The sequence below is a fragment of the Hippocampus bargibanti genome, linkage group LG09, assembly GCF_051943395.1.
Source record: "Hippocampus bargibanti isolate YZ-2025 linkage group LG09, ASM5194339v1, whole genome shotgun sequence".
NCBI lineage: Eukaryota > Metazoa > Chordata > Actinopteri > Syngnathiformes > Syngnathidae > Hippocampus > Hippocampus bargibanti.
In genome coordinates, this window is record NC_142742.1 from 23,035,722 (window position 1) to 23,063,411 (window position 27,690).

The following is a 27,690-nucleotide window of genomic DNA, read 5'->3' on the forward strand; positions in this document are numbered from 1 at the left end:
GTGAGTCCTTGAGAAGGGGGACCCACGTTTCCTCTTCGGGCTGAGCACGACCAGGCCCCATGGGTGTAGCTCCGGCGACCAGGCGCTCGCCAACGAGCCCCATCTCCAGGCCTTGCTCCAGAGAGCGGCCCCGGTGACCCGCGTCCGGGCAAGGTAAAACCAGATCCTTTTGTCTTTCTCATCATACGGGGTCTTCTGAGTCGTACTTTGTCTGGTCCCTCACCCAGGACCTGTTTGCCATGGGTGACCCTACCAGGGGCGTATAGCCCCAGACAACCTAGCTCCTAGGATCATTGGGACACACAAACCTCTCCACCACGGTAAGGTGACGACTCATGGAGAGGCTTTTCCGGTCCCATAACAGCAAAAGTATCCGTAAAAAAAATCGTTGAAGACAATTGATGTGTGCATTCAGAGAAAGGGGGTGTGGGTGTGTTCTTCCGCAGAAGATTACTCTGCCAGCCGTGGTGGGGCTGCGCTCCATGTGTATCCCAAAAAGTAGTGCTTATGCCAAGGTTTAATTTTCATAAATTTCACTTTCGTAAGTCAATGTGTTCGTAAACCGAGGCCCCACTGTATACCCAAAAGCCTTAATTTTCTTCAAAAAAATGACCCTCCGCCTCATACACAGGTGCGCCTTATAAGTAAATTAATATTGAGTATTGAGCCACAACAGGTCTTGCAACTACTGTCTGCCGCTGCAGACTCCATTTCGCCTTGTAGAAGAAGTAGTGCGTAACCCCAGTCTCTACTTCAGCGCCTTAAAATGTGGTGTGCCTTCTATATGGAAAACTTTTATATACAGTATGGATATATTATATTTGGAAGACTTTTTTCATTCATTGCCTTTTAGTCCGGTGCGCCTTATATAATGAAAACATTTGAAAATATATCATTCATTGGGGGTGCGCTTTATACTCCGGTGCACCTTATACATCACGGTATCTGAACATTCGTGAAAATATATGAAATATCACACTGGGATAAATCATTACTTTTTAGTCTATCATTGTGTGTGTTTTTTAATGGCTTTGGTTCTCTCTCAAAAGCTAAAAACAACCATGCTTGACCTTTTTGAGTGTACGTTGGCGCGTCTGGCTGTCATGTCCAAACTAAGCGAAGAGAAGTCTCACTTCGTTTGGGAGCGAAGTAAGTAGCTGGATCCCAAAATAGCAGACGGATACAGGCGTGTTATAAGATGGGAAGCACAAACCCGCCACCTGCTGCCGAATCTGAACATGACACTCACTGGCTGCCGCTGCTCGCTCACAATTATTTTTTAGCTTTTTTACGGTTTACTCTTATCATTGGACAAACTCTACAATCATCGAAATAACTTTACAATCCCATCCCAGTCCGCTTTAGCTGTCAATCGACTCATGATTGCAATCATATGTTTGGATCACAGATGAGGCTGCATATCATCTCCGCCCACCTGTACACGCTGATGAGGGTTAACACGGCTTCTGCCTACATCTGGGCGATACCGCTGTGCAGTATCATGTCACTCCTCCATTGACCTGTCGAAGGACTAGTCCAATACTGTCCACTGCTGTGGAGCTACCCAAGATCTGCTCCTCGAGCTTGCCGCCGGCAATGCTCCACCTCCCGGAAATCCCTTTTTGTCCTTCCCGGAGGTACATTCAGTGTCGGGGCTTTCACCTCGATGGCTCCAAGGTTATCACCTTGTTGTGGTCATCCTTCCGCCGGCCACACAGAATAAACAGCCGTTCTGTGGACCACCGTGTGGCTAAGTCAGGTAATGTTCCTCCTAATGGCGACATCACCGGCGTCAACTTCGGCCTACTCAACATACGCTCGCTTACCTGAAAGGGCTGTGTAATCCAGGACATCCTAAACGACCGTGAATTTGACTTTTTCTGTCTCAATGAGACCTGACAAACCTCTGGAGACTTTTCCGATTCAACTTTACTTTAACGACTCGACTCCCCCAAGGTTTGTTCATCTTTCCAAGCCCCTCATCTACGGCCATGGAGGTGGCCTTGCAATATTTTACTGCGAGAACTGCGAGAAAGTCCTCCCTTTCTCCATCACCGAAACCTCCTCATTTGAATGCCTCGCCTGTCAAATTTTCTGCCCTCTCCGACAATCATTGCCACTATTTACCGTGCCCCTAAGCCGTATTGTGACTTTTTAAAAGAATTGTCTGCTGTCCTCACCCATCTCTCCTCTCCGTTACCGAATATAATTATACACTGGACAATTCTGCCCTTCTTCTAACCATGGACTTCACCTCCCCACCCGACAGCTTTGGCTTCCATCAATTGTCTGAGTTCTCCACATACATTAAAGGACACACCTTGGATCTGATTTGTTGCTCTGGTTTTACCCCCTCCAATTGTACAGCTGATGAACTTCCTACAACGAACCATTTCCTCGTTTCATTTAACGGTTCCATCACACTCGCTCTCTCCAAACCACCCTGTATTATTACTTAGCAAAATATTAAAGACAACACTGTCGCCCTCCCTGCAATGATTGCCACCCTGATTCCGGACTCCAACCCATTCCTGACGAATTGGTTTCCCATTACAATGCGACCTCACTAACACTCTTAATGCGCTCGCTCCTTACAAATCTTGGTCTGGCCAATCCCCCCCCCCCCCCCCCCCGGTTCATGCCTCATCTCTGTTCAAATCTAAAACGCTCCAACATGAAAGACTACAGGAAAACTGGTTTGACTGTTCACAATGACATTTACACAGCTCAACTTTCCCACTACAAGGATCTCGCACGCGAAAACACAATACTACTCTGGGCTCATCGACTCAAATACTGGAAATGCTCGGACTGTTTTCTCGATATGACAAAATCATTCAACCCCCTATCTATATACCAGCCATGGTCTGGAGATAGTGCCACTGAAGAAAAGACAGGAAGCAGAGCTGAAGATTTTGAGGTTTTCTTTGGGAGTGACCAGGTTGGATCGAATCAGGAGTCTATCAGAGTGACGACTCATATTAGAGCCATTGGAGAGAACGTCAGAGAGGCCAGACTGAGTTGTTTTGGGCATGTACAGAGGCGAGAGAGTGACAATATCGGAAGAAGGATGCTGAGCCTTGAACTGCCAGGTATGAGACCGAAAGGAAGAGCTAAGAGGTGGTTTTGGGATGTTGTCAAAGAGGACATGAAGGTAGCTGGTGTGTGAGAAGAAGCACAAAACTGGGTTAGATGGAGGACACTGATTCGCTGTGGTGACCCCTGAAGAGAAAATCCCAAAGGAAAAAAGAACTGTCCAAAAATTTTGGAGGTGTTACTCGAAGTTTAAAATATGGTCATTAATCAAGCTCATTTTCTCAGCTTCTGGGTGAAAATCAGGTGTTTTGGGTGAAACCACCTAATTACCATATCGCCAGTACCAAATATGCTAGTAATGAACTTTTTTTTCTGTTGAAAGTAGAGTGTCTAAGTTTCTATCGCTGTATTGAATGTTTAAGCAGTCTTAAAACTCAATATTTTTTGGGTTCTGCAATATGAGTGAAAATGACAAAAAAACATTTGCACTGGAGTGCACACAATTTTGCACAGGTTTGTCAAAAAATTTGCTCGACTCCACGCCACGATCAAGCTCTGCGTGTCACTTGCCTGGGAGATCTGACAATGAACCTGCTTATGAATAAAGACAAACATTCAAACTCTTTAAAGGCCTCCAAATGTGTCCAAAATCTGGTGTCTAATACTTGTGTCCTAAAACTGGGCATCACACTAAAATTTTGACTACCTGTTATTCAAAAACTGTTTGACGTAGGAGGCTCAAATTCTGTTTTTTTTTTTTTTTTTCATTTAACAGGTATTAATAGGAAAAGAACATTGGGTAAATTGACAAGGTGTCACTGTTGAGTATGTTCAACTTAAAATGGAATGAACATGTCTGCATTTACTTCACTCTTACATGGCTGTCTTTTGCTTTTTAGATTGTTACCAACGGTTGGAGTTCCTCGGCGATGCAATTCTTGACTACCTCATTACAAAGCACCTTTATGAAGACCCACGGCAGCACTCGCCTGGTGTACTGACGGACTTGCGCTCAGCACTTGTCAATAACACCATCTTTGCCTCTTTGGCTGTGAAGTATGACTACCATAAATACTTCAAAGCTATCTCACCTGAACTTTTCCACGTTATTGATGATTTTGTGCAGTTTCAATTGGAAAAGAATGAGATGCAAGGCATGGACTCTGAGGTAAATGCTATTATGGCGTGTCAGACTTTTTTTCACATTTTATAGCAGCTACGGGAATTTGACTGTCCCCAAATTAAAGTTTTGGCGTGTCAGTAATTGTAGCACCCTGAAGAACATGTGTTATTATCATGGTTTATAGAATAGCTTATAGAATGGCTTTGGCAAATTAATGCTCTTTTTTTGGTCACTCTTTTCTTCTGTAACATGGTTATTTTGTTCCCCCAAACCCACCGCAGTTACGACGCTCTGAAGAAGATGAGGAGAAAGAGGAGGACATTGAAGTCCCCAAAGCTATGGGTGATATCTTTGAGTCGCTTGCCGGTGCCATTTACATGGACAGCGGGATGTCATTGGAGACAGTGTGGCATGTGTATTATCCAATGATGAGGCCACTGATCGGTGAGGAACAGTCATGAATTTAAACATTTTAGATATTGTGGATATTTTTTTAGCATTTGTTGAGTTTGGGGAAACTAAACAGATGCTCAAAAAATACTTTATCAACATTGCAGGGATAATGCTCGTGGGCCTCAATCTGCTGTCATATGCGCCTAAAAGCTAGACAAAACTCATTTGACGACAGTAAATTTTAAATACTCGTGAAAGAAAATAGATGCTTTGAAAGGGGAGTAAAATAAGCTATTTTAATAAATCAGCAAAACCCTTCACTGTATCGCTTGTTGGTGTGAGGTTCAATTTGAATCGTGCTTACAACAGAGTTCTTAGATCGATACCACATAGGCTTAGTCATGCTGATGAGGTGATACCAGGGCCAATGAGGCAATCGGGGCCTTTCTTAGACATAATCAGTCAGGAAAAAAGAAGTAATCAGATTAGCCTCAGGAAATAGTCCTCTGCTCCCCCCAACCTTAGAGCAGGGACCTATCAGAGCAGAGGTCGGGCAACACCACCTCTGGACATTAGGGATATATATACTGTCACGGTTTGCAAGGTGGTGATGGCAGTTGTGGATCCCAAAAATCAGGCAGGTGGGAGCAGCAGATTGTATTTGAGAAATTGTATTATAATAAAGTCAACAGGACCAAAATCTAAAATGTTAAAATCATTTGAACAGAAAAATACAAAGTATCAAAAGAAAAACCAAGAGTAAAAGTCTGCCAAGGTGAAACAAACACATACACAGCATACAATGCATACACAATGCACAATACAATTGCATACAAACGTCTGTGTAAGCTCTCAGTCGTACAGGAGTGGTCCATCGATGAGAAGGTTTCTTCAGCCGTCATCTGTACAAATTTGAAGGTTTCGGACGTTTCGCCTCCTATCTAAGAGGCTTCGTCAGCGAACTAAAGTCTGACTGGTCGTATCGGCCCTATTTATATATCCCTAATGTCCAGCCATGGCGGCGCCGGAAACAGCTATGATAGGTCCCTACTCTCAGGTTGGGGGAGCAGAGGACCCCACCCTGTGGCCCCACTGATTGTTACTACATTCCTGACTAACGACTGGCCCATTTCCCCCACTCCCACCTGTATCACCTCATCAGCATTACGAATGTTGCCTAACCTGTTTTGCCTAAGCAGGCTATTGTATGAACGATCCAAATTGAACCTCACCCCACCAGACCGGTTTAATGAAGGATTTTGTTGTTTTATAAGAATTGCTTCTTTTACCCCCCTTTCAAACAATCTATGTTCTTTCGCTAAGATTTTAACCTCATTGTTGTCAAATGAATGGTTGCTAGCTTTTAGGTGCAAATGAGCCCATAGCACAACCATGAATTTGTTTATAAAATTTCTCCCGAAATCGAAAATACGTAGTATTAAGGCAGATTTCCAATAATTTGCAGATGTGATCCGCTTTAAGTTTGGTTCTTTCATGCAGAGAAACGTCCGCCAGCAGTCTCGTCCTCACCACTGAGACTGCTGCTGTGGTTGGGACAGATGTAAAGAGAGAAGTCACGTCGTATGATGCCAAAGTTTCCTCAGGTTCCAATATGAGGTCTTTGATCCTCTCTACAAACCCTGTGGTGTTCTCTACGTGATATTCTGTGTTACCAACGAACGGAGCTGAGATAGTTTTTAAATATTTGGCTACATTGTATGTAGAGGAGTCAATGCTACAAACAATGGGTCTGAGGGGGAACCCTTCTTTATGTATTTTTGGCAAGCCATAGATACATGGCGTGGCCTCTCCCGGGTATAATCTAAAATACATCATTTTTTATTGTGCTTTATTACGATTTCGAAATCTTCCTTCGGATTGGAAATTTCAGAATTTCGGTTCGTTTGGCAATTTGCATACTCGGCAGCCTGCCTGGATCGAATAACTTCGTGCTTCCGGGTAGACGCACAGAGAACACAAGAAAAATGGATAAGTGGTTAGAAATCAAGCCAAAACCTGAACCCCAGAAGAAAGATTCAAAAGAAGCTAACACAATTTATGACGCTAAAAAACGTAAACGTACATTAAAAGCATCGTGCAAAGAGGATTTCACGTGGCTTGTCGCAGACGACGCAACGCAAACATTGCATTGTGCAACATGCCGAACAGTGTTTGGACAAACAGCAACTGGAGCAAAATCATCAGCAAGGATTATTTATGATAAATTAAGCAAGGGAGCATTTGTGGTAGGTACATTTTAAAGTGTTGCTCTGTTATATATTCTGATTATCAATCCTTAATACTTTGCAACAATGAGTTTGTTTGCGATTACTCGTCTTATTGTGTTTCAAGTTGTGAAAAATGGGGCAGGCAACTTTATGGCTGGGCAGGCAACTTTTCAGAGTTGCCCTGGTCTCTGCAGTGTTTGCTTTAAGAATGCTGATAGAGAAGTACAGAGAATGTCAGAGAGAACTGCATTGTGTCTTTGTAGATCTGGAGAAAGCGTATTACAGGGTGCTCAGAGAAAAACTAATATTGCATGAGGAAGTGTGGAGTGACAGAGAGGTATGTCAGAGCGGTGCAGGGCATGCTGGAGGTAGCAGAGATGTAGATGTTGAGGTTTTCTTTGGGGGTGACCAGGTGGTATAGGATCAGGAATGAGTGTATCCAAGGGATGACTCATATTAGAGGTTGTGAAGCGAAAGTAAGAGAGGCCATGAAGGGAGCTGATGTGAGAGAAGTGGATGCACAAAACAGGGTGAGATGGAAGACACTGATTTGCTATGGCGACTCCTAAAGCCGAAAGGAAAAGAAGTAGTCCAGGTTTTTCACATGTGATTATTGAGAAGAATGACAGCAGTCGGTCGGAATGACCGGGTGGTAGCTCTTCTTGTAGCACAGGTGAAACAGTCTCTGGCTGAAGGAGTGACCTAGTCCTGTCAGAGTTAGCTGAAGGGGATGCTTTTAGTTTAGTTAGTGTTCTTCTGTTGCCCACCTTCTCCAGAGTCTCCAGTGCAGCCCATGACAGTACTGGCCCTCCTGACCAGGCGCTCCTGGCTTTTTCTGTCCTGGGTTCTGGACTGGATGGCTGAAACGAGCATGGTGCCTTAGGAGGTATTAAGCTTTTAGTTTAGGTAGTGTTCTTCTGTTGCCCACCTTCTCCAGACTGTCCCGGGAGCAGCCTATGACAGTACTGGCCCTCCTGACCAGGCGCTCAAGGCTTTTCTGTCCTGGGTTGGGACTGGATTGCTGAAACGACCACAGTGCCTTTGAAGGTGTTGTAATAATAATAATAATAATAATAATAATAATACTCTTCTTTTCCTTTCGGCTTTTCCCTTCAGGGGTCGCCACAGCGAATTAATGTCCTCCATCTATCCTGGTTTTGTGCATCCTCTTCTCTCACACCAGCTACCTTCATGTCTTCTTTGACCACATCCATAAACCTCCTCTTCGGTCTTACTCTTGGTCTCCTGCCTGGCAGTTCAAGGCTCAGCATCCTTCTCCTGATATAGTCGGTCTCTCTCCTCTGGACATGTCCAAACCATCTCAGTCTGGCCTCTCTGACTTTCTCTCCAAAGCCTCTAATATGAATTGTCCCTCTAATGTACTCATTCCTGATCCTATCCAACGTTGTCACTCCCAAAGAAAACCTCAACATCTTCAGCTCTGCTACCTCCAGCTCTGATTCCTGTCTTTTCTTCAGTGGCACTGTCTCCAGTCCAAACATCAAGGCTGGTCTCACCACCATTTTATACACTTTTCCTTTCATCCTAGCTGAAACCATTCTATCACACATCACACCTGACATTTTTCTCCAGCCGCTCCAGCCTGCCTGGACACGCTTCTTCACCTCCTCTCCACACTCTCCATTGCTCTGGATAGTTGACCCCGAGTACTTAAAATCCTCCACCTTCTTTATCTCTTCTCCCTGTAGCATCACTCTTGCACTTGGATTCCTCTCATTCACACACATATATTCTGTCTTGCTGCGACTGATCTTCATTCCTCTCCTTTCCAGGGCGTATCTCCACATCTCTAGTTTCTCCGCCACCTGTTCGCCGTTCTCACTACAGATCATAATGTCATCTGCAAACATCATGGTCCAAGGAGATTCTTGTCTAACATCGTCTGTCAGCCTGTCCATCACCATAGCAAATAAGAAGGGGCTGAGAGCTGGCCCCTGGTGGAGTCCCACCTTGAATTCCTCCGTCACACCGCCTGCACACCTCACAACTGTCTTATAGTCATGATACATGTCTTGCACCGCTCTGACATACTTTTTCTGTCACTCCAGACTTCCTCATGCAATACCACAGCTCTTCTCTGGGCACCCTGTCGTACGCTTTCTCCGGATCTACAAAGACACAATGCAATTATTTCTAACCTTCTCTGTACTTCTCTATCAGCATTCTTAAAGTAGTAAGTAAACACTGTATCTGTCATACTCTTTTTGGCATGAAGCCATACTGCGGCTCACAAATGTTCACTTCTGCTCTTACTCTAGCTTCAACTACTCTTTCCCAGAGTATCATTGTATGGCTCATCAACTTTATTCCTCTGTAGTTAGTACAACTCTGCACATCTCCTTTGTTCTTAAAAATGGGCACGAGTACAATTCGTCTCCATTCTTCAGGCATCTGTTCACCATCTAAGATCTTGTTGAATAACCCAGTCAGGAACACCACCGCCACCTCTCCAAGACACTTCCATACCTCGATTGGTAAATCATCAGGCCCGAGTGCCTTTCCCCCCTTCATCCTCTTCAGCGCCCTCCTCACTTCATCCTTGCTAATGCTTGCTACGTCTTGGTCCACAACAGTCACGTCTTCTACTCTTTGTTCCTTCTCATTTTCCTCATTCATCAATTCTTCAAAGTACTCTTTCTATCTTGCCATCACACTACTGGCACCTGTTAATACATTGCCATCTCTATCCTTACTCACCCGAACCTGCTGCAGGTCCTTACCATCTTTGTCTCTCTGTCTCGCCAGCCTGTAAAGCTCAGTCTCGCCTTCCTTGCTGTCCAGTTGAGCATACAAGTCATCATAGGCCTCTTGCTTGGCCTTTGCCACCTTTACTTTAACCGTGCGCTGCATCTCCTTGTACTGCTATCTACTCTCGTCCGTCCTCTCAGTGACGCACTTCGTCTTTGCTAACCTCTTTCTCTGTACACACTCCTGCACCTCCCCATTCCACCACCAAGTCTCCTTATCTACCTTTCTTCCACTCGATACACCAAGTACTTTCCGACCTGTGTCTCTGATTATGTTCACTGTAGTTTGCCAGTCATCTAGAAGGACCTCTTGCCCACCCAGTCCTTGTCTTACCTCCTTCCGAAATGTCATGCAACACTCTTCCTTTTTCAACTTCCACCATTCTGTCCCCACTTCAGCCTTTGGTTTCTTTATCTTCCTCACTGCCAGCGTCATCCTACACACCACCAACCTATGCTGTCTGGCTACACTCTCACCAACCAATACTTTGCAGTCACTGATTTCCTTTAGATGGCGCCGTTGACACAAAATGTAGTCTACCTGTGTACTTACTTCTGCCTCCACTCTTATAGGTCACCCGATGTTCCTGTCACATCTGAAAGAAAGTATTCACAATAGCCATTTCCATTCTCTTAGCAAAGTCAACCACCATCTGTCATTCAGCGTTCCTCATCTAGAGTCCAAACCTGCCCATCACCTCCTCATCATCTTTGTTTCCTGCCCCAACATGTCCATTGAAGTCTCCACCAATTACAACCCTCTCACTTCTCGGGATTTTCTGTATGACTTCATCAAAGTCCAACCAAAATTTCTCCTTCTCCGCCAGCTCACATCCTACTTGGGGGGCATACCCACAAAAAACATTGAACATCACACCTTCAATTTCTAGCTTCAGACTCATCATTCTATCTGCTACTCTTTTTACTTCTAATACATTCCTAACAAACTCCTCTTTTAAGATAACCCCAACTCCATTTCTCTTTCTGTCTTCACCATGATAGAACAACTTAAACCCTGACCCTAAGCTTCTAGCCTTGCTCCCTTTCCACCTGGTCTCCTGGACACACAGTATGTCTACCTTCTCTGCATCATGTCAATCAGCTCTCTACCTTTACCTGTCATTGTTCCTACATTCAAAGTTCCTACTCTTAGTTCTATACTCTTGACGTTCCATTTCTCTCTTTTCCTCCGGGCACACATCCCTCCTCTCCTTCTTCGACCAAAAGTAGTCAATTTTCCACTGGCACCCTGAAGGTCAACAGTCCCAATGGCGGCCGTTATGGGATTCAGAGGTTTGATTCGCATATTTGTTTTGGCAAAAATGTTTACGTCGGATGCCCTTCCTGACACAACCCTCTGTATTTATCCGGGCTTGGGACTGGCACAACAAGACACTGGCTTGTGCCCCCTTGTGGCTACATTAATAATTACAATAATAGTAATAATAGTAATAATAATAATACATTCCATTTATAAGCGCCTTTCAAAACTCTCAAGGACACTTTAAAGTCACAGGATATTGGTCTCTGCGTGTGAGCAGCGGCAGCCACACACGCCAACGTTCACTCAACCCGGAAGTAACAGAAAGTTTAAAAAAACACAAGGCATCAGAATCAGAAAACCTTTATTCGCCCCACAATGGGGAAATTTGCAGTCCACAGCAGCAATTTGAAAGGGGATGGGGTGGGGCGGTGAAAGGATAGAAAACAAGATACAGTAAAGTCTCGTTATATCGATATTCTCGGGAGTCGGAAAAAATGTCGATATAACCGTACTATCGATATATCCGATCCTGCGCCAAACTGCATTAAAGGGGGGGAAATACGTAAATGGGGGATCTTTGGTATGGCATGTAATTTTATCATTGGGTTCATGGATTGCGTATCTAACATGTTTTTTTGTACAGTATAGTGAAGTGAAAAATAAAGTTGTGCATAAAATAAAAATGTCTTTACACTTTTTTAATTACTATTTCCTTTCAAAAATGCAACCAACCAATGCTAAATCCTCAAGTTCTATTCACACAAAGCCATGAACGCCAGCATTTACAATCATATGAAAAACAGTGATTGTTGCAAGCAATAAAGATATCTGGATGCAACACAATTAAATACTGTACATGGATGAAAAACCAAAACTGCAACGTTTACATAACTTACGTTGATGCCGCACGTCAAACTCTTTCGCGATGAAGGATTTTCTTGTTAGATAGTCCTCCACAGCCACGATTGCCTTGTACGTTGTTCGGATATCACAATTCTTCTATTAAATCCATGGTTTAATTGGTATCAAACAACAGTACTGTATATAAGCTATGCTGCTAGTTTTTTTTTTATGTGCTCGCGTCGACAGGATAAACACGGAAGCTGGTTACGTGACAGGGGCTTGGGAGGACCCGACAACAGGGTTCGAAAGAGTGCCTGAATAGAATGCCGGCGCGCAGCTGTGACGTAACAACAGCTCTTGTTTGTATCTGGATGTGATAATGGCTACGTTTTGTTATTAAAAAGACCGACCAGTAGTAATGAAAGCTGTGAGATATCAACAGTCTCGGCCAATCGCTAGTTTTTTTATTGTGCTTACGTCGACAGGATAAACACGGAAGCTGCTTACGTGACTGGGGGATCTTTAATACAGTATGGAATGAAAACTAAACGTTGTTGCAAAAACGATTGGATCCATATAGAGTAGTGGGCATGTACATACAGTAACACTGCAACAGGGAAACTGCAACGCTTACATCTTACTGTACATTATGTATGCATGTTTTGTCTGAGAACCGTGTTGCATCCGAAAGCCGCCAGTAGAGGGCACCCAGACTCCATAGGATACAGTATACAGTACAGTAAATCTTTAATCGATTGCAAACATGTATGCTTTACTCTTTCTCTTCTGTATTTGAATCATATCCATGTATGGATGTGTAAAAAGAAAGCATATTCTCCGAATCTGAAGCCATTGTTTGGATTCTCCAGCAATGCAGGACGTCTTGGCGTGACGTGAAGTAATTTTTATTGGTGTTTTGCATTTATCATACTGCGTGTTTTGGGTATTGTAGATGCTATAAAACCTTTTTCTGATGTCAGTCAAGAAACAAACGTCTTTATTTTATCCTTACTCTTCAACCATGTTGATAAAGTATTTTGCGGCACGTCGAATTCCTTTGCAATAAAGGATTTGCTCCGTGTTGGATTCTCCTCAACAGCCACGATTGCCCTGTGCTTCGTTCTGAGATCACAATTCTTTCGTTTCGCCATTGTTGAAGACACACGAGCTGCCGTCTGATACACACGAGCTGCCGTCTGAAAATGAAAATGGCGTCTGCTTGCGGGAGCTGGTCACGTAACCAAGACACGTGACCAAGTCGACCAATGGCGCGACCGATGGCGTGTATCGATATAAACAGCAAAATGGCCGGCGGGAGATGAAAAGGAGCACCGTAGTAACCGGATTATCGTAATAACCATGAATTTTACTAAATGGAACTAATTGTGCATAAAAAGACTAAAAATGTGCATGGGAAATGAAAATAGTATCGTAATAAGCAGTATTATCAATATAACCGATATCGATATAACGAGACATTACTGTATTCTAAGCATAACCAAATAAAAATGTCAACTGTATACTGTGCAAATGTAAATGTGCAAAACCGTTTCATAAAAAAAACTGTACATAGTGCAAGTATCAAGAAAGGCATATTGATATATCAAAGTCAAAGTCAGTTTTATTGTAAAATATGCTAATATGTATGACATACAGCACATATGAAATTACTGTCCTCTCGGACCCAGCATGCAAGGCACTTATAATTACTTTAACAAACATGATAAACATGAAAACACCAATTTGCCGAATATATTGCATCAACCCATATTTACAAGTGTCCAGGTTTGTGTGTTTTTTTTCACATGTGATCATTGAGAATTGCAAAGCCTGACAGCAGTCGGTAGGAACGAGCGGCGGTACCTCTCCTTCTTGCAGCGCGTGTGTAATAGTCTGGCTGAAGGAGCTACATATTGTGGCCTGTTTGTGAGGTAATCTGTAATCCAGAATGTGAGGTGGTGGTCGATCCGGCATGCCGCAGCTTGTCCCCCATTAGATTTGGCTGGAAGGTGTTGAAGACACTGGAGAGATCGAAGAACGTGATCCTCACCGTGCTCCCAGCATTCTCCAGGTGCAGCAACGCCAAGTGGAGGAGGTAGATGATGGCATCCTCCACACCGATGCTGGGGTGGTAGGCAAACTGTAGCGGGTCCAGCGATGAGCTTGCCAGCGGTTGCAGGTGGGCGAGGACGAGTCTCTCCAGCGTCTTCATCAGGTGAGATGTCAGTGCCACCGGTCTGTAGCTGTTGAGCTCCTTTGAGTTTGCAATCTTGGGCACTGGGACCAGACATGACGTTTTCAACAGCAGTGGAACCCTGCCCAGCTTCAGGCTCAGGTTGAACAATTGCTGGACAATGACACACAGCTGGTCGGAGCAGGTCTTAAGGAGTCGGGAACTGATGTCATCCGGACCTGCTGCCTTCCTCACTTCCATCCTCCTCAGTTGGTTCCTCACCTGCACAGTTGTGACAGACAGGTAGGAACCGGGAGGCAGAGTGGCGGCTGAGGGTGTGGCAACAGTTGGGAGGGCAGTTGTCGGTTGCGGGAAGCTGGTCTTTAGAAGGGGCAGGGAGGGTAAGGCCACAGTGAGAGTTGGTGCAGGTGCAGCTACAGGTGAAGTTGACGGTGGACCGGGAGCGACAGGCGTCTTGTCCAACTGATTGATAAAAGCGGTTGAGTTCATATGCCCAGTCCTTGTCTTTTTCGTTCAATGTCACTGGGCTTTTGTGGCCTGAGATATTTTTCAGGCCCTTCTAGACACCAGCGATATTGCTGGCTTGCAGCTGCCACCATTTTCATCCTGTAGGCCTTCTTCCCCTCTCTGATCTTCCTCCTCAGTCTGATCTGCAGGCCTTCAGTTCCTCTCTGTTGCCCGACACAAAAGCCCTTTTCTTTTCCTTCAGGGGGGCTTTTATGCCGGGATTAATCCATGGTTTGTAGTTAGAAAAACACCACACAGTCCTGGTGGGTACGGTGTTTTGTTCCCAAAAGTTAATGTAGTCTGTGATGGTGTGTGTGAGTGAATCAATGTCCTCCCCATGAATCTCAGTGGAGAGCTCTCACCCGATTGAATCAAAACAGTCCCCCAGAGCTTCTTCAGCTTCTGTGGACCATCTTCTGACCATGCGGGTCACAGCTGGTTGCCTCTGGACAAGGGGTTTGTACACAGGCTGGAGATATACCATATTGTGGTCTGCTCTTCCGGGAGGGATGGGGGGGGGGGGGTTCAGCGGCGCCGTTTGGGGAATGTACGCCGTCACGGCTATGACGTATGAAAATTCCCGCGGCAGGTAATGCGGCCGGAGGCTAACGGCTAGCAGCTCAATGTCGCGAGTGCAGTTTTTCCTTGACCGTGATGTGCCCAGGGTTGCCCCATTTGTCATTCACAAACACATCAATCCCCCCTCCTGTCTGCTTACCACTGCCTGCATTTCTGTCCGCTCGTACGAGTTGTAAGCCCTCCAACTCAGCGTGAGTGTCCGGAGTGATTGCCGATTGCCATGTCTCCGTGACGAGTAGCAAGCTGGCTTCCCGGTGCTCCCTCTGGTGCCGCGTTAGCGCCGCCAGCTCGTCCCTTTTATTCAGGAGCGATCTTACATTCCCCATGATGGCGGACGGGAGAACGTGTTGGTATTTTCTCGTTCTTTTGTTGCGATCTTTCCCGGCCCGACATTCTCGTTTTCTCCTCCTGAGCTCTTCGGGGACTCCCGGTGCGGCGGCTGCTAGTCCGCTATTAGCTCGCCATGCTAGTTGCTGGTCTCGACTGTACACAATGGGATTCAGAGTGCGAGTGGTTTCTCCGTTAACAGGAGCGATGAAAAAGTAAAAAGTAACGGTGATGAGCAAAAGTGAAGATGTCCATATCCTCCCCGTAGATTTAGGGAACGAAAGTAAACAAAGCACAAACCGAAAAGTAAATACATGAAAAAGTAGAAAAGAAAAGGAAAGAGCTGCTGTGGAGGCAGCCACACAGGGGGGCGCCATCTTGATATGACATTTTCCACATCTGTGGAACTCTGCCAGCTTCAGGCTCAGGTTGAACATGTGGTGGAATATCACACACAGCTGCTCAGAGCAGGTCCTGAGGAGACGTTGTGCGGACCTGCTGCCTTCCTCAGTTTCATCCTCCTCAGTTGGTTCCTCACCTGTGCGGTTGTGACAGACAGGCAGGAACCTGGAGACAGTGTGGCGGTTGAGGTTGTGGTGTCGGTTGAAAGGGCAGTCTGTTTTTTGCTGGAAGCTGGTTGTGAGAGTAGGCAGGAAGGTTCACAGTGAGAGTGGGTGCGGATGCAGATACAAGTGGGGTTGGTGGTGGAGAGGGGGCGATCGGCATCTGGTCAAACCGATTGAAGAAGCGGTTTAGTTCATCTGCCCAGTCATTGTCGTTCTCATTCAGTGTAACTAGGCTTCTGTGAGCTCAGATGGTTTTCATGTCCTTCCAGACATCAGTGACATTGCTGATTTGCAACTGCTCCTCCATTTTCATCATGAATGCCTTTTTCACCCTTCGGATCTTTCTCTTTATTGTTGGAGAAAAGCCTGCACAGTCCTGGTGGGTACAATGTTTCCCTCACAAAAGATTATGTAATCCGTGATGGTGTCGGTGTGTGAATCGATGTCCTCCTCATGAGCCTCAATAAAGATCTCCCACCTGGATGACTCAAAGCAGTCCCGCAGAGCCTCTTCTGTCTATGTGTCTTCTGTCTATCATCTTTTGACGATGCCGGTCACAGCTGGTTGCCTGTGAACCAAGGGTTAATACACAGGCTGGAGATACACCATGTTGTTGTCTGCTCTTCCAAGAGGGAGACAGGGGAGGGTTTATATGCCATTTTAGCATTGGCATAAAACAAGTCCAAGATCATATTATTTTCTCTGGTTTCACAGGTTGATATTGTATGAATGTTGGGAGGGAGGACTGCAGGGAGACATGATTGAAGTCCCCAAAGATGATGAGCAGAGTGTTGGGGGACTGAGTTTGCAGCCTGTTCACGACATCATCAGGGCATCACTTCGATGTCATTTACCGTTGGGGGAATTTACGCCATCACAGCTATGAAATGTAAGAATTAACGTACAAGGTAATGCAGCCTCAGGCTAATGGCTAGCAACTCAATATCCCTAATGTAGAGGTCCTCTTTGATCGTCATGTGCCCAGAATTGCAGCATTTGTTGTCCTTTCCTCTTACCACTCCCTGCATTTCGAGTTTAAAGCCTTCTAATTCAGCTTGTGTGTCTGGAATTGTCACTGCTAGCCTTGACTCAGTGTGTAGCAGCAAATTAGCCTTGTGGTACTCCGTCTCATGTTGTGTTAGTGCCGCTCGCTCATCTATCTTGTTCGGGAGCGATCTTACATTCCCCATAATGACGAATGGGTGGACATGCCGGTATCCTCTCCTCCTTCTGCAAGAGGCTATCTCCTTCCCGGCCCGACAGCCCTGTTTCCTCCTTTTCAGCTTGCCGGAGAAGTCTGGTTTGGCAACCGATCGCCCGCTGTTTGCTCAACATGCTAGCAGATGGCCTCGACTGTAAACAATGGGATCACATGTGTGAATGGTTTTTGACAGCCCCTGGCTTTGTAATCACACGGCGCCTGCACTGGCGCACATCTATTACGATTGCAGCATATTGATAAATGATGTGCGCCACAAATTACGTACCTCTGCTAAAATAGCTAAAGAAACACATTTAGTTAAACAGCAATTGAAATCTATTTGTTTTCCTTCAGAAGTTTAAACTTTCGCGTGATCCGCCGGAAACTGCTGAAAGAGATAATCGAATATTAATTTACCCACGGTTCATTGCAGTATTTACATCGAGTGACATTGACAGATAGTTGCAATATGCGAGAGAACAGGAGTAAAACTGTAAAAAAACAAGCAGGAAACATGTTTTCGGTTTTTACGAAACAAAAAAGGGTAGTGAAAATTTGTTTCATCCAACTGCTGTTCTTCTTTTCCTTTCGGCTTTTCCCATCATGGGGCGCCACAGCGAATCAGTGTCCTCCATGTAACTTGGTTTTGTGCATCTCCTTCTGTGACACCAGCTACCTTCATATCCTCTTCACATCCATAAACCACCTTTGTTCTTCTTTGTTGTCTCGGTCTCCTGCCTGGCAGTTCAAGGCTGAACATCCTTCTCCCAATAAAGTGACTCTCTCTCCTCTGGAAATGTCCAAACCATCTCAGTCTGGCCTCTCTGACTTTCTCTCGAAAGCCTATAATATGTATTGGATGTATCTTTATTCGTCCCGCAGTGGAGAAATTTATATTTCACAGCAGCAAAATTATGAAAGGAAGAGAAAAGGAATAATATGAGTTGTCCGTTTGACATACTCATTCCTGATCCTATCCAACCTGGTCACTCCCACAGAAAACCTCAACATCTTCAGCTCTGCTACCTCCAGCTCTGATTCCTGTCTTTTCTTCAGTGGCACTGTCTCCAGTCCAAACATCATGGCTGGTCTTACCACCTTTTCATAGACACCTTTCCTTTCTTCCTAGTTGAAACCCTTCTATTAGACATCATGCCTGTCTTTTTTCTCCAGCCGTTCCAGCCTACCTGGACACGCTTCTTCACCTCTTTTCAACACTCTCCATTGCTCTGGACAGTTGACCCCAAGTACTTAAAATCCTCCACCTTCTTTATCTCTTCTCCCTCTCGCATCACTCTTGCACTTGTATCCCTCTCATTCACACATATTCCGTCTTGTTGCAACTGATCTTCATTCCTCTCCTTTCCAGGGCATACCTCCTCATCTCTAGTTTCTCCTCCACCTCTTCCTGTTCTCGCAACAGACCACAATGTTGCGTAATAGTTGTGTTAAAGTTATCCTGTCTACTTGATGTCTAATTTACAACAGAGTCTTTTCTTACAGTGTTTTTTAGGTGTTCAATTACCTGACATGTTTCGTCGTATAGTTCCGCCTTCGTCAGAATGTCCAACTCTGGAGCTGCCGCGCCGCTTGTGATTAGCCGCAAAAAACCTTGCGGTTTTTGTTATGCTGGTGAAAAGAGGCCAAGAGTGGATCCTCCAATGCTAAGCAACTCTTCCCTCGTGTAACTAAGCCGCGTCTGGTCACCAGAAACAAATGAAAATGACAAAAACAGGAACAATACTATGGATACCAGCGTCGGCGCCATCTTGATATATATTTTGAAGTCAAACCTTGCCCTAATATTTGATGCTTTGAGGGCAAGATGTGATTTAAGTTTGAGAACCAAGGTTTGGCTGCAATACCCAAAGTCACTGGAAGTCATGATCCAAAATTCATTTCCGAGACTGTAAATTTGGCATGCATTAATGATTTTTTTTTTCCTCATCCTGCAGAGAAATTTTCTGCAAATGTGCCCCGTTCTCCTGTCAGGGAGTTGCTTGAAATGGAACCAGAAACTGCCAAGTTCAGGTATTGACACATTTTTAAAGCTACTGTCTATAACTTGAAATCAACATGGCAAGAATAAGTGAATAGAATTAAAAAGCATTTAAAACACAAGTTTTTTTTTCTCCACCTATTTTATTGTACTTTGGAATCATGCTGATTGACCTTTTATGGTAATTCGATTTTAACTCCTTGTTAAATGTGTCCAATTGTCTTCAAACTCTCTCTGTTGTATCGAAAGTCATTTCACCCTTCTGTTGCGTGGGTCGAAACACTGAAGCTTTACGAGTGATGGTGTTTCCTGTTAATAGTTTTTGTTGCTGTACAAAAACATCTTACTCCACAAGAGTAATCATGAGTCGCACTTATCGACATACATGTAAAGTGTGATGAATTTGGCTTGTATTCGGATTACCGACATAAATCTAGAACAGGGGTCGGGAAACCTTTTTGATTAAGGGTAAAATATTTAGAAATGTTTTTCAGTGAGAGCCACACGCACGCGCGCACATACACACACATGGAAACACGCACGCAAACACGCACCTACGCGCGGCCACTTTTAAACAAAATGTCAGAATGTATTATTTAAAATAACTTTGTGATAGTACTCGCCGTTAACATGAATGGTATTCCGTTCCTCGTGATTGATAAAAATCCAGCCAAACGGTCCATAGGTCTGTGTAAGCTCTCAGTCGTACAGTAGTGGTGCATCGATGAAAGGGTTTCTTCAGCCGTCATCTGTACTTTTTTGAAGGTGTCGGACGTTTCGCTTCTTATTCAAGATGCTTCTTCAGCTAAACTAAAGTCTTACTGGTAGTATCGGCCCTATATATATATATATATCCCTAGTGTCCAGTCATTTTGGCGCCGGACACTGCTATGATAGGTCCCTACTTTCAGGTTGGGGGGAGCAGAGGACCACTCCCTGCAGCCCCACCGATTGTTCCTACATTCCTGACTAACGACTGGACTGATTCCCCCACTCCCTCCGGTATCACCTCATCAGCATTACTAATGTTGCCTAAGCAGGCTATTGTACGAACGATCCAAAATGAACAGGATTTAACTTTTTTTATGAAAATGTTCTCAATCATTTGAGAATTGGAACCAGAAATAGCTGTAGGGTGGCTAGATAATATGCAAACACGCCAAGATGGCTGACACCGCATCAACGCATTCCGTGACTTCCCGTTTTCTGCATCTTCGGCGGTGGGAAACATGCGACTCATGAGCCTGTGTGACTCCAAGGGAACAGCTTCCATTTTTTTCCCGCGCTGTTCCTCAAGATGGCGGCGGACATTTGACTTCCTGGCTACGCTAATTAGCAGGAAAACACATAATCGTCTCTTGGTTCTTCTTGGACTTCTCAAGAAAACTTCTTCTTGGTGGCGGTGAAACGCTCCATGTACTTGTCGTAGCCGTCCAGGTCCCGAAGACTCTTGACCTCCTTCCACCGAGAACAGAGACACCTGCGACTCATTCAGGATGGACAGCGGGATGGCGGCCAGGTCCAAACAGTTCTCCTCCACGCACAGAACTTTGAAATGCCCGCTGTGCAATTCATTTTTACTTTTAGAACATCGAAAATGACCAAAGTTTTATGTCAAATTGTAACGTGTCCCGAGTGTGAAAAAAACATGCCTTTTTTGTGTGTGCAGCCCAGCAGAAAGAACTTATGACGGGAAAGTCCGGGTGACCGTGGAAGTCGTCGGAAAGGGCAAGTTCAAAGGAGTTGGACGCAGCTACCGTATTGCCAAGTCAGCAGCAGCCCGACGAGCTCTGCGCAGCCTCAAAGCCAATCAATCTCAGGTCCAAAACAATTGAGCTCCTCTCAGTACAAATCTCCTCTGGTGTTGATGCTTCTGGATAAAAAAAAACAAAAGCAGTATTTGCTATCGAGCAGAAAAAAACATGCTATTTATGCCTCATATGTTATATGAAATGAGCACCGGAGGCAGCCAGGAACACTGTGTGGAGATGCACCAGAAGAAGTACAGTTTTCTTTTGTTTGTTTGTTTTTTGTCGTATTTTTTTCCAACAGATTTCACATCTGACCCCTTTCATTCTTTTTGCGCAAACACAATCTTTGTTCTTCTGTTTTTGCTTCTGTGTACTGTATTTACGAGTGCATTATTAACATTAAAGGACAACCGACGCCGCCGGACAAGTTGTGTCCATAATTTGTAAAATCACTGCAAATTACTTCTACTGAGCGTATTTTACAAAGATTCCACCGCATATAGCTATATTTTACGTTTTAAGACTCGCGCTGAATATTCAGTGAGTGTTATTTTCAACTTGGTGACGATTCCTGACGTCACGTCAGGAACACCCCTGACCGAGAAAGCGACACACAATGCATTTGGGTACTTTGTTTGGTCTTAAAACATTGTGATGATCCATGTTGATGGCGAAATTAGGACAACACATAAATAACGCGATGATGAATCGTTGTGTGTTGCACCAAGACTACCATTTTATACTATTTGACACAAATTCCCAGCAGACAAATCAGCCCATTTCCAATGGAGCTTGTGCGCCATCTTGTGCATTTTCTCGGAGCTACATTTGAATCCAGTGGGCTCGAATTGATACAGAAGAACTTCTTTCATCGATTGCAAACATCTATGCCATCCTCTTCAGAATGGTGTCGGTTGTCCTTTAAGCAAAGTGTTCAAATGGTCAGGTTGCAATATCTATAACTTCTTTCCCCTTGCCCTCCGTAATTAAAATGAAGCTGATGCTTGTTTTGTTGTCATTTTGTACATAATTCAATATGTGTAAATCAATGGACGTAGCCCGGAGGAATACAAAAAAGAATGCTTAGCTCCTCAGCCTGTGCACTAATGCCAGTAATTTTGAAACTGTTTAAGAAATGCTAGCAGCACACACGTAGCAACCGGATTTCACTGGAGCGAAAATGCATATACACACATGTATTGCTGTCGGAGAATTGTTTTAAAATTGTACAGTCAAACCTCCGTTTTACAACATAATCTGTTTCAGTAACCCTTTTGAAAACCGATTTGGTCGAAAATCGAAACATTTCCTTTTATAATCAATTTAAACAATGTCTGCATTTTTAATTTTATTGTATTTTTGTTTTTATCGTGATGGAGCAATGCAAACATGGCGGTTCACAATGGAACACGACACAAGGAAGTGGAGGGGATAAATGCACCACCAAATGCACAACTCAACTGAGTGAAGCATTCAGTGGTGCATTCGTCCCCTCTGCTTGATTGAGTGGTGCATTCAGGTGTGCGCAGTTTGGTTGGCAACAACATTTTCCTTGTAACCCCAGGCATAAGAAAAACTGACATCTCTGGTTGAAAACCGAGTTGATTGACAACGGAGTCATTCTAAATACAAGGTTTCACTGTATTTTATAATTTAGCACAATAGGTCATTTCGGTTCTGTACTCTGAGAACTGTGCGGTTACATTGACAGCAAAATGATATTGATACGAACCTCTTGGCTTATGAACTTTTCGGTTTACGAACGTTAAATTTATGAAAATTTACCTTGGCGTACGGAATACACACGGAACGCCACAAGTGGTGTGTCGTTCGCGAACGGGCCCGTTCTCATAAGAAAATGGCACCTGACTTGTTTTTATCCTCTATTCCCCGCCCCCAGTCTTCGGTTAAAGCCACATGATTGGTCAATAACGCAGCAGGGAGGGGGCGGGTAAAAATTAAAGAGGCAGGTAGACGACAGAGAGAGAGTGAGTACATGGATAAAAAACTGAAATTTTGACTCGTTTCAACTTCGATAGTTCATAGGCAGAGTGTAGACTGTAAGGTTAAAATATCCCATCAATCAGACTCCACAAGTAACCCGCACAAGCTATCTGTACACTTTATGCAAAAAGCTATCAACCCAGCAAAACAGAACACAATTAATGAGGAACTAGGTAAAATTATCGCAGAGAAAGCACCTCCAAGGGATCATTCCTCAAGGTGGTGAAAGAAGAAGGCTACGTTCGTCATCAAGTGCAGAAAGAATAAATAATTTACATAATTTTCATTTTATTTATTATCTGAGTCCGAACTATGTTTTATTTTGAAAAGTGAAAAAAAAATACCAGATTACATTCATCTATGACTTACTCTTGCCGCACTGAAAACCATGTTACCGTTTCCGACATCTTATTTGTGTGAAGCGGGGTTTTCTGCAGTGACAGCAATCAAAACAAAACTACGGAGTAGACTGGACATAAGGAAGACACTTCGGGTGTCATTGTCTCCCATTATCCCAAGATGGGACCGTCTCGTTGCAAAGAAACAAGCTCAGGGGTCCCACTGATTCAGTTGTAGTGAGTTGTATTTTCATGCGCTCTGTACTTGTTTTTTGTGGTGTATCTTATTTTGAAGGCACGTTTAAACATTACCATGGTGACCATAGAGCGTTAATGGGCAGAGACGATGTTACATAATTATGTTGTTGTTGGTGCAATGTTACCAGGACTCTGCTAATGAAGTTGGATGAAAATACACAATGGATTCACATTTATTATTATATTTAAAAGAAAGTAAAAACAGTTTCCATGCCTGTCGTATCATTTTATTTTGTTGTATTTATCCGCCGGTCCTTAAAAATATTTTCTGACATTAAACCGGTCCATGGCGCAAAAAAAGGTTGGGGACCACTGCCATAGTACATTTATTAAACATAAAATAGGGTATATTTTGTGTAATTTTAAGGCTTAGAAAATTGGAAATTAGAAAATTAATTTTTATGGGGACCTGGGAACGGATTATTCTCATTTTAATGATTTCCTATGGGAAATTAATTTTTGGAATACACACTTTTCACCTTACACACTCTGTCTGGGAACCAATCAAGTTCGTAAGCCAAGGTATCACTGTATGTATAATATCAAATCGTGTTTTTTGAATGCAGAGGCTAAGGCTCCCTCCCTCGTATATTCTTCAAAATAGACAGGAATGTCAACGTTTCACTTTTACTACAGTAAAAGTGAAACGTTGACGTTCCTGTCAACTTTAATTAGTTGTAAACCACCATCGAGTTGCATGTTCATTTCTAAAACTGCATGAATTTGATTTCCTCTGTAAGTATTTTACCTCTTTTGTATTTCACAGTGAAATTAAATGTTTTGGCATTACTTTCATTCGGTTTTTGTTTTTGTACTAATAGATCAATTAATCATTCTTTTGCTCTGATGCAGTGGTCACAAACACTTTTTGACGAGGCTCCAGCCGTAAAAAATAAAACGTACAAGATTGGTATTCATGATTAAGGCTGTCGAATATTTATCACCACTAAAAAGACATTACATGGTTTCCGGAAGAGGTAGAAAAAGTTTGCCGATGGTAACATTCATTTAAAGGACAACCGACACCGTTTTTTTGTTTCCTAACTGACATCAGAAAAACGTTTGATAGCATCTAAAATACCCAAAACACACCGGCTGATATTTTTGTCAAATGCAAAACACCAATAAAAATGAGTTAAAATGTCCCAAAACTACTTCAAAATAACCTTGGAGATGGCGAGTTTCAGAAAGTCCCGCCCCCTTGTTCGTGACGTCACGCCAGGACGTCTTGCCTTACTCTAGAATCAAAACAATGGCTTCAGATTCGGAGAAGACACTTTCTTGTTACTCATCTAGTTAGGAATATGATTCAAATAGGTCTGAAGAGGAAAGCATAAATGTTTGCAATTGATTAAAGAAGTCCTCCCCTATCAATTCGAGCAGTCAGGACTCCAATGTAGCGTCCCAGACAATGCACAAGATGGCGCCCAAGCTCCCTTGGAAATGGGCTGATTTGTCTGCTGGGAATTTGTGTCAACTAGTATCAAATAGTAGTCTTGGTGCAACACACAACGGTAGGTATGAAAGTCAAATCTATAGACAACAACTGTTTCTCCCCCCAAAAAATTGTACATTAATTTATGATGTCTGCCCGAGGAGAGTGAATACTGTAGACAAGGGGCCGGGAACCTTTTTGACTAAGAGAGCCATTAAAGTAAAATACAGTAAAGTCTTGTTATATCGATATCGGATATATCGATAGTCCCGGTTATATCGATACTATTTCTATGGACGCACGGAGAAAATTACATGCAAACAGGGTCGGATATATCGATAGTCCCGGTTATATCGATATTTTTTCGGACTCCCTTGAATATCGATATAACGAGACTTTACTATATTTCGAAATGTTTTTGAGTGAGAGCCACAACACGCTCGCACGCACGCAAACGCACGCGCAGCTACTTTACAACACAAAGTCAGAATGTATTATTTAAAATAACTTTGTGATCGTACTCACCGTTAACATGAATGGTTTTTCGTTCCTCATGATTGGTAAAAATCCAGCAAAACGATCGGAATGAAAGTCAAATTGCCGGGGTCCATAGGCGAAGTTACTGCTAGCTAGCCTGCACACGGCTCATTAGCTTCCACACTTGCTATGCAACATACTTCCCACAGAAGTATGTTGATGCTAAACGTTAACATGGGGCTTGTTAAAATGTCACTGACATTCGACTGTTTCATCGATGGTATTGTTTCATTGCAAATTAGAATCAGAACATTTTCTCTCCACAATCCTTCGGTGCATTCAAGCTGAAGTGTACCTTGTTCGTCAGGCTCATTTAAATAGGGCGTTTACCTGTTTCAACTGACGGCCAGTATCTTCCAATAAAAATTGTGCTTTCCTCCAACCTAGGTCAGTGTCATCCAATCAAATTTGCGCTTTCCGCCAACTGCGGCCCCAACAGAAAATGAACAGAAAAAAGCGAGAATATGTATTTAAATTTATCGGCGAGCCATATGCATCAAAAGAGCCATCTATGGCTCGCGAACCATAGGCTCCCGACCACTGCTGTAGACTACTACTGATGATACGTCTGTGTAAGCTCTCAGTCGTACAGGAGTGGTCCATCGATGAGAAGGTTTCTTCAGCCGTCATCTGTACAAAACTGAAGGTTTCGGACGTTTCGCCTCCTATCCAAGAGGCTTCGTCAGCGAACTAAAGTCTGACTGGTCGTATCGGCCCCATTTATATATCCCTAAATGGGGCCGATATGACCAGTCAGACTTTAGTTCGCTGACGAAGCCTCTTGGATAGGAGGCGAAACGTCCGAAACCTTCCCTTTTGTACAGATGACGGCTGAAGAAACCTTCTCATCGATACTACTGATGATGGATATAAAGTTGGGTACATGTGAATGAGGTTCATAATGCTGACACATTGTCTCCATATAGGCACACACTAAAGAAGCCCAGGTCGCATTTGAAAAAATCTGAATTATACTGATGTACGGGAAAAAAAAAACACCAGATGTATTTGGAAAACCTTTGCATTGGGGGAACATGTCCAGGGAGAATTTATCATGAGACCATATGCCCGTGGAGCAAAAAAAAAAACAAAAAACATTATGTGTCAAGACAAGTGATCGCACACACAATTGCAAATGTTTTTTGACCTAATATTTACTTTTCGATTAACTAAACTCCCGATCAACCAATTACTCCACACAGGTACAAACACACGCGGTAACACACACATGCCGAGCCATAAGATGCACTTTTTCAGCATCTTAATTACTGTAGCCAGTGTCTGAAACTCATGACAAAGTTAGCGGACTCCAGGGCAGACAACTCTCCAAAGTTGCATGCCCGGCCAGAAAGTTGCCTGCCCCATTTTTCACAACTTGAAACAGAATAAGACGCCCAGTGTCGTTTGTCGTCATGGTGCACAATGCAATGTTTGCGTTGTGTTGTCTGCTAAATGCCACGTGGACTCCTCTTTCTAAGCGCCTTTCAAAACTCTCAAGTACACTTTCTCGTCTGAGAAACGGTACTGAGTCACGGTACAATGTACGTTTACGTTTTGTAGCGTCATCAATTTTGTTAGTTTCTTTTGAAGCTTTCTTCTGGGGCTGAGGTTCTGTCAATCTACTTTGGAATGATATTCAAACCTTATAACGCCCTGAAAAGTCTGAAGCACAAAACAAGCTTCTGATTGGCTGCTGTGCCGAGTATGCAAATTGGCAAACGAACAGAAGCCTGCTTCGTGCTTTGAACTTACCGTGACTGTAAAGTGTGCTTGAAAGTTTTGAAAGGCACTTAGAAAGAGGAGTTCACATAGCTTGTAGCGGTTTGCCTGTTGCATTTGCTTTATTGAATAAAGCAAATGTTGATTTTGTTTTGTTTTTTTTTGAAGAAGTTGTCGGCCACCCGGCCCGAGACGTTTTGAAAGTTGTACGCCCCGGGCGTCAGGGCCGACGTTATTTCAAACACTGCTTTAGCTCACTTGTACCATTTAAAAATGCTCCTCTCGCCTCTCCACATTTCCATTCTTTGCCAGTACCATTTGTGAAATAGACATGAAATGGTGTTTTTTTTTGTTTTGTTTTGTGTTTTACACAATAGCCACCTTCCGGGCATGTCACCCGGCTAATACAAACTTGTCACAGGCTGTTCAGCAAAACTTCAGAAATATTTACATTTAATATTTATTCTATAATTTTTTACAGCATTGGAAAATGTTAATGTGTAAGACATGTTTGTCCTCCAAAAGGAGCCATGTTATTGAAAAGAATAAATAAAGTGTCCAAAAACTGCCACAAAATGACCTCAGAACTGGGGATTTTCAGAAAGTCACGCCAGGACGTC

At 43.6% G+C, this 27,690-nt stretch overlaps 1 protein-coding gene across 2 annotated transcripts in view; it reads left to right on the plus strand.

Annotated features, from left to right (window-relative positions):
• Nucleotides 1-24,174, plus strand: part of dicer1 (dicer 1, ribonuclease III) — a 141,695-nt gene extending 117,521 nt beyond the window's left edge. For both annotated transcript variants that reach the window (XM_089005186.1, XM_089005187.1), the window contains 4 exons: nt 3,936-4,204; nt 4,441-4,603; nt 18,985-19,060; nt 20,698-24,174. In XM_089005186.1, the coding sequence (XP_088861312.1) occupies nt 3,936-4,204; nt 4,441-4,603; nt 18,985-19,060; nt 20,698-20,863 (674 nt within the window). In that variant the 3' untranslated portion in view covers nt 20,864-24,174. The remainder of the gene's footprint in view (nt 1-3,935; nt 4,205-4,440; nt 4,604-18,984; nt 19,061-20,697) is intronic.
• Nucleotides 24,175-27,690: the final 3,516 nt, after the last annotated feature.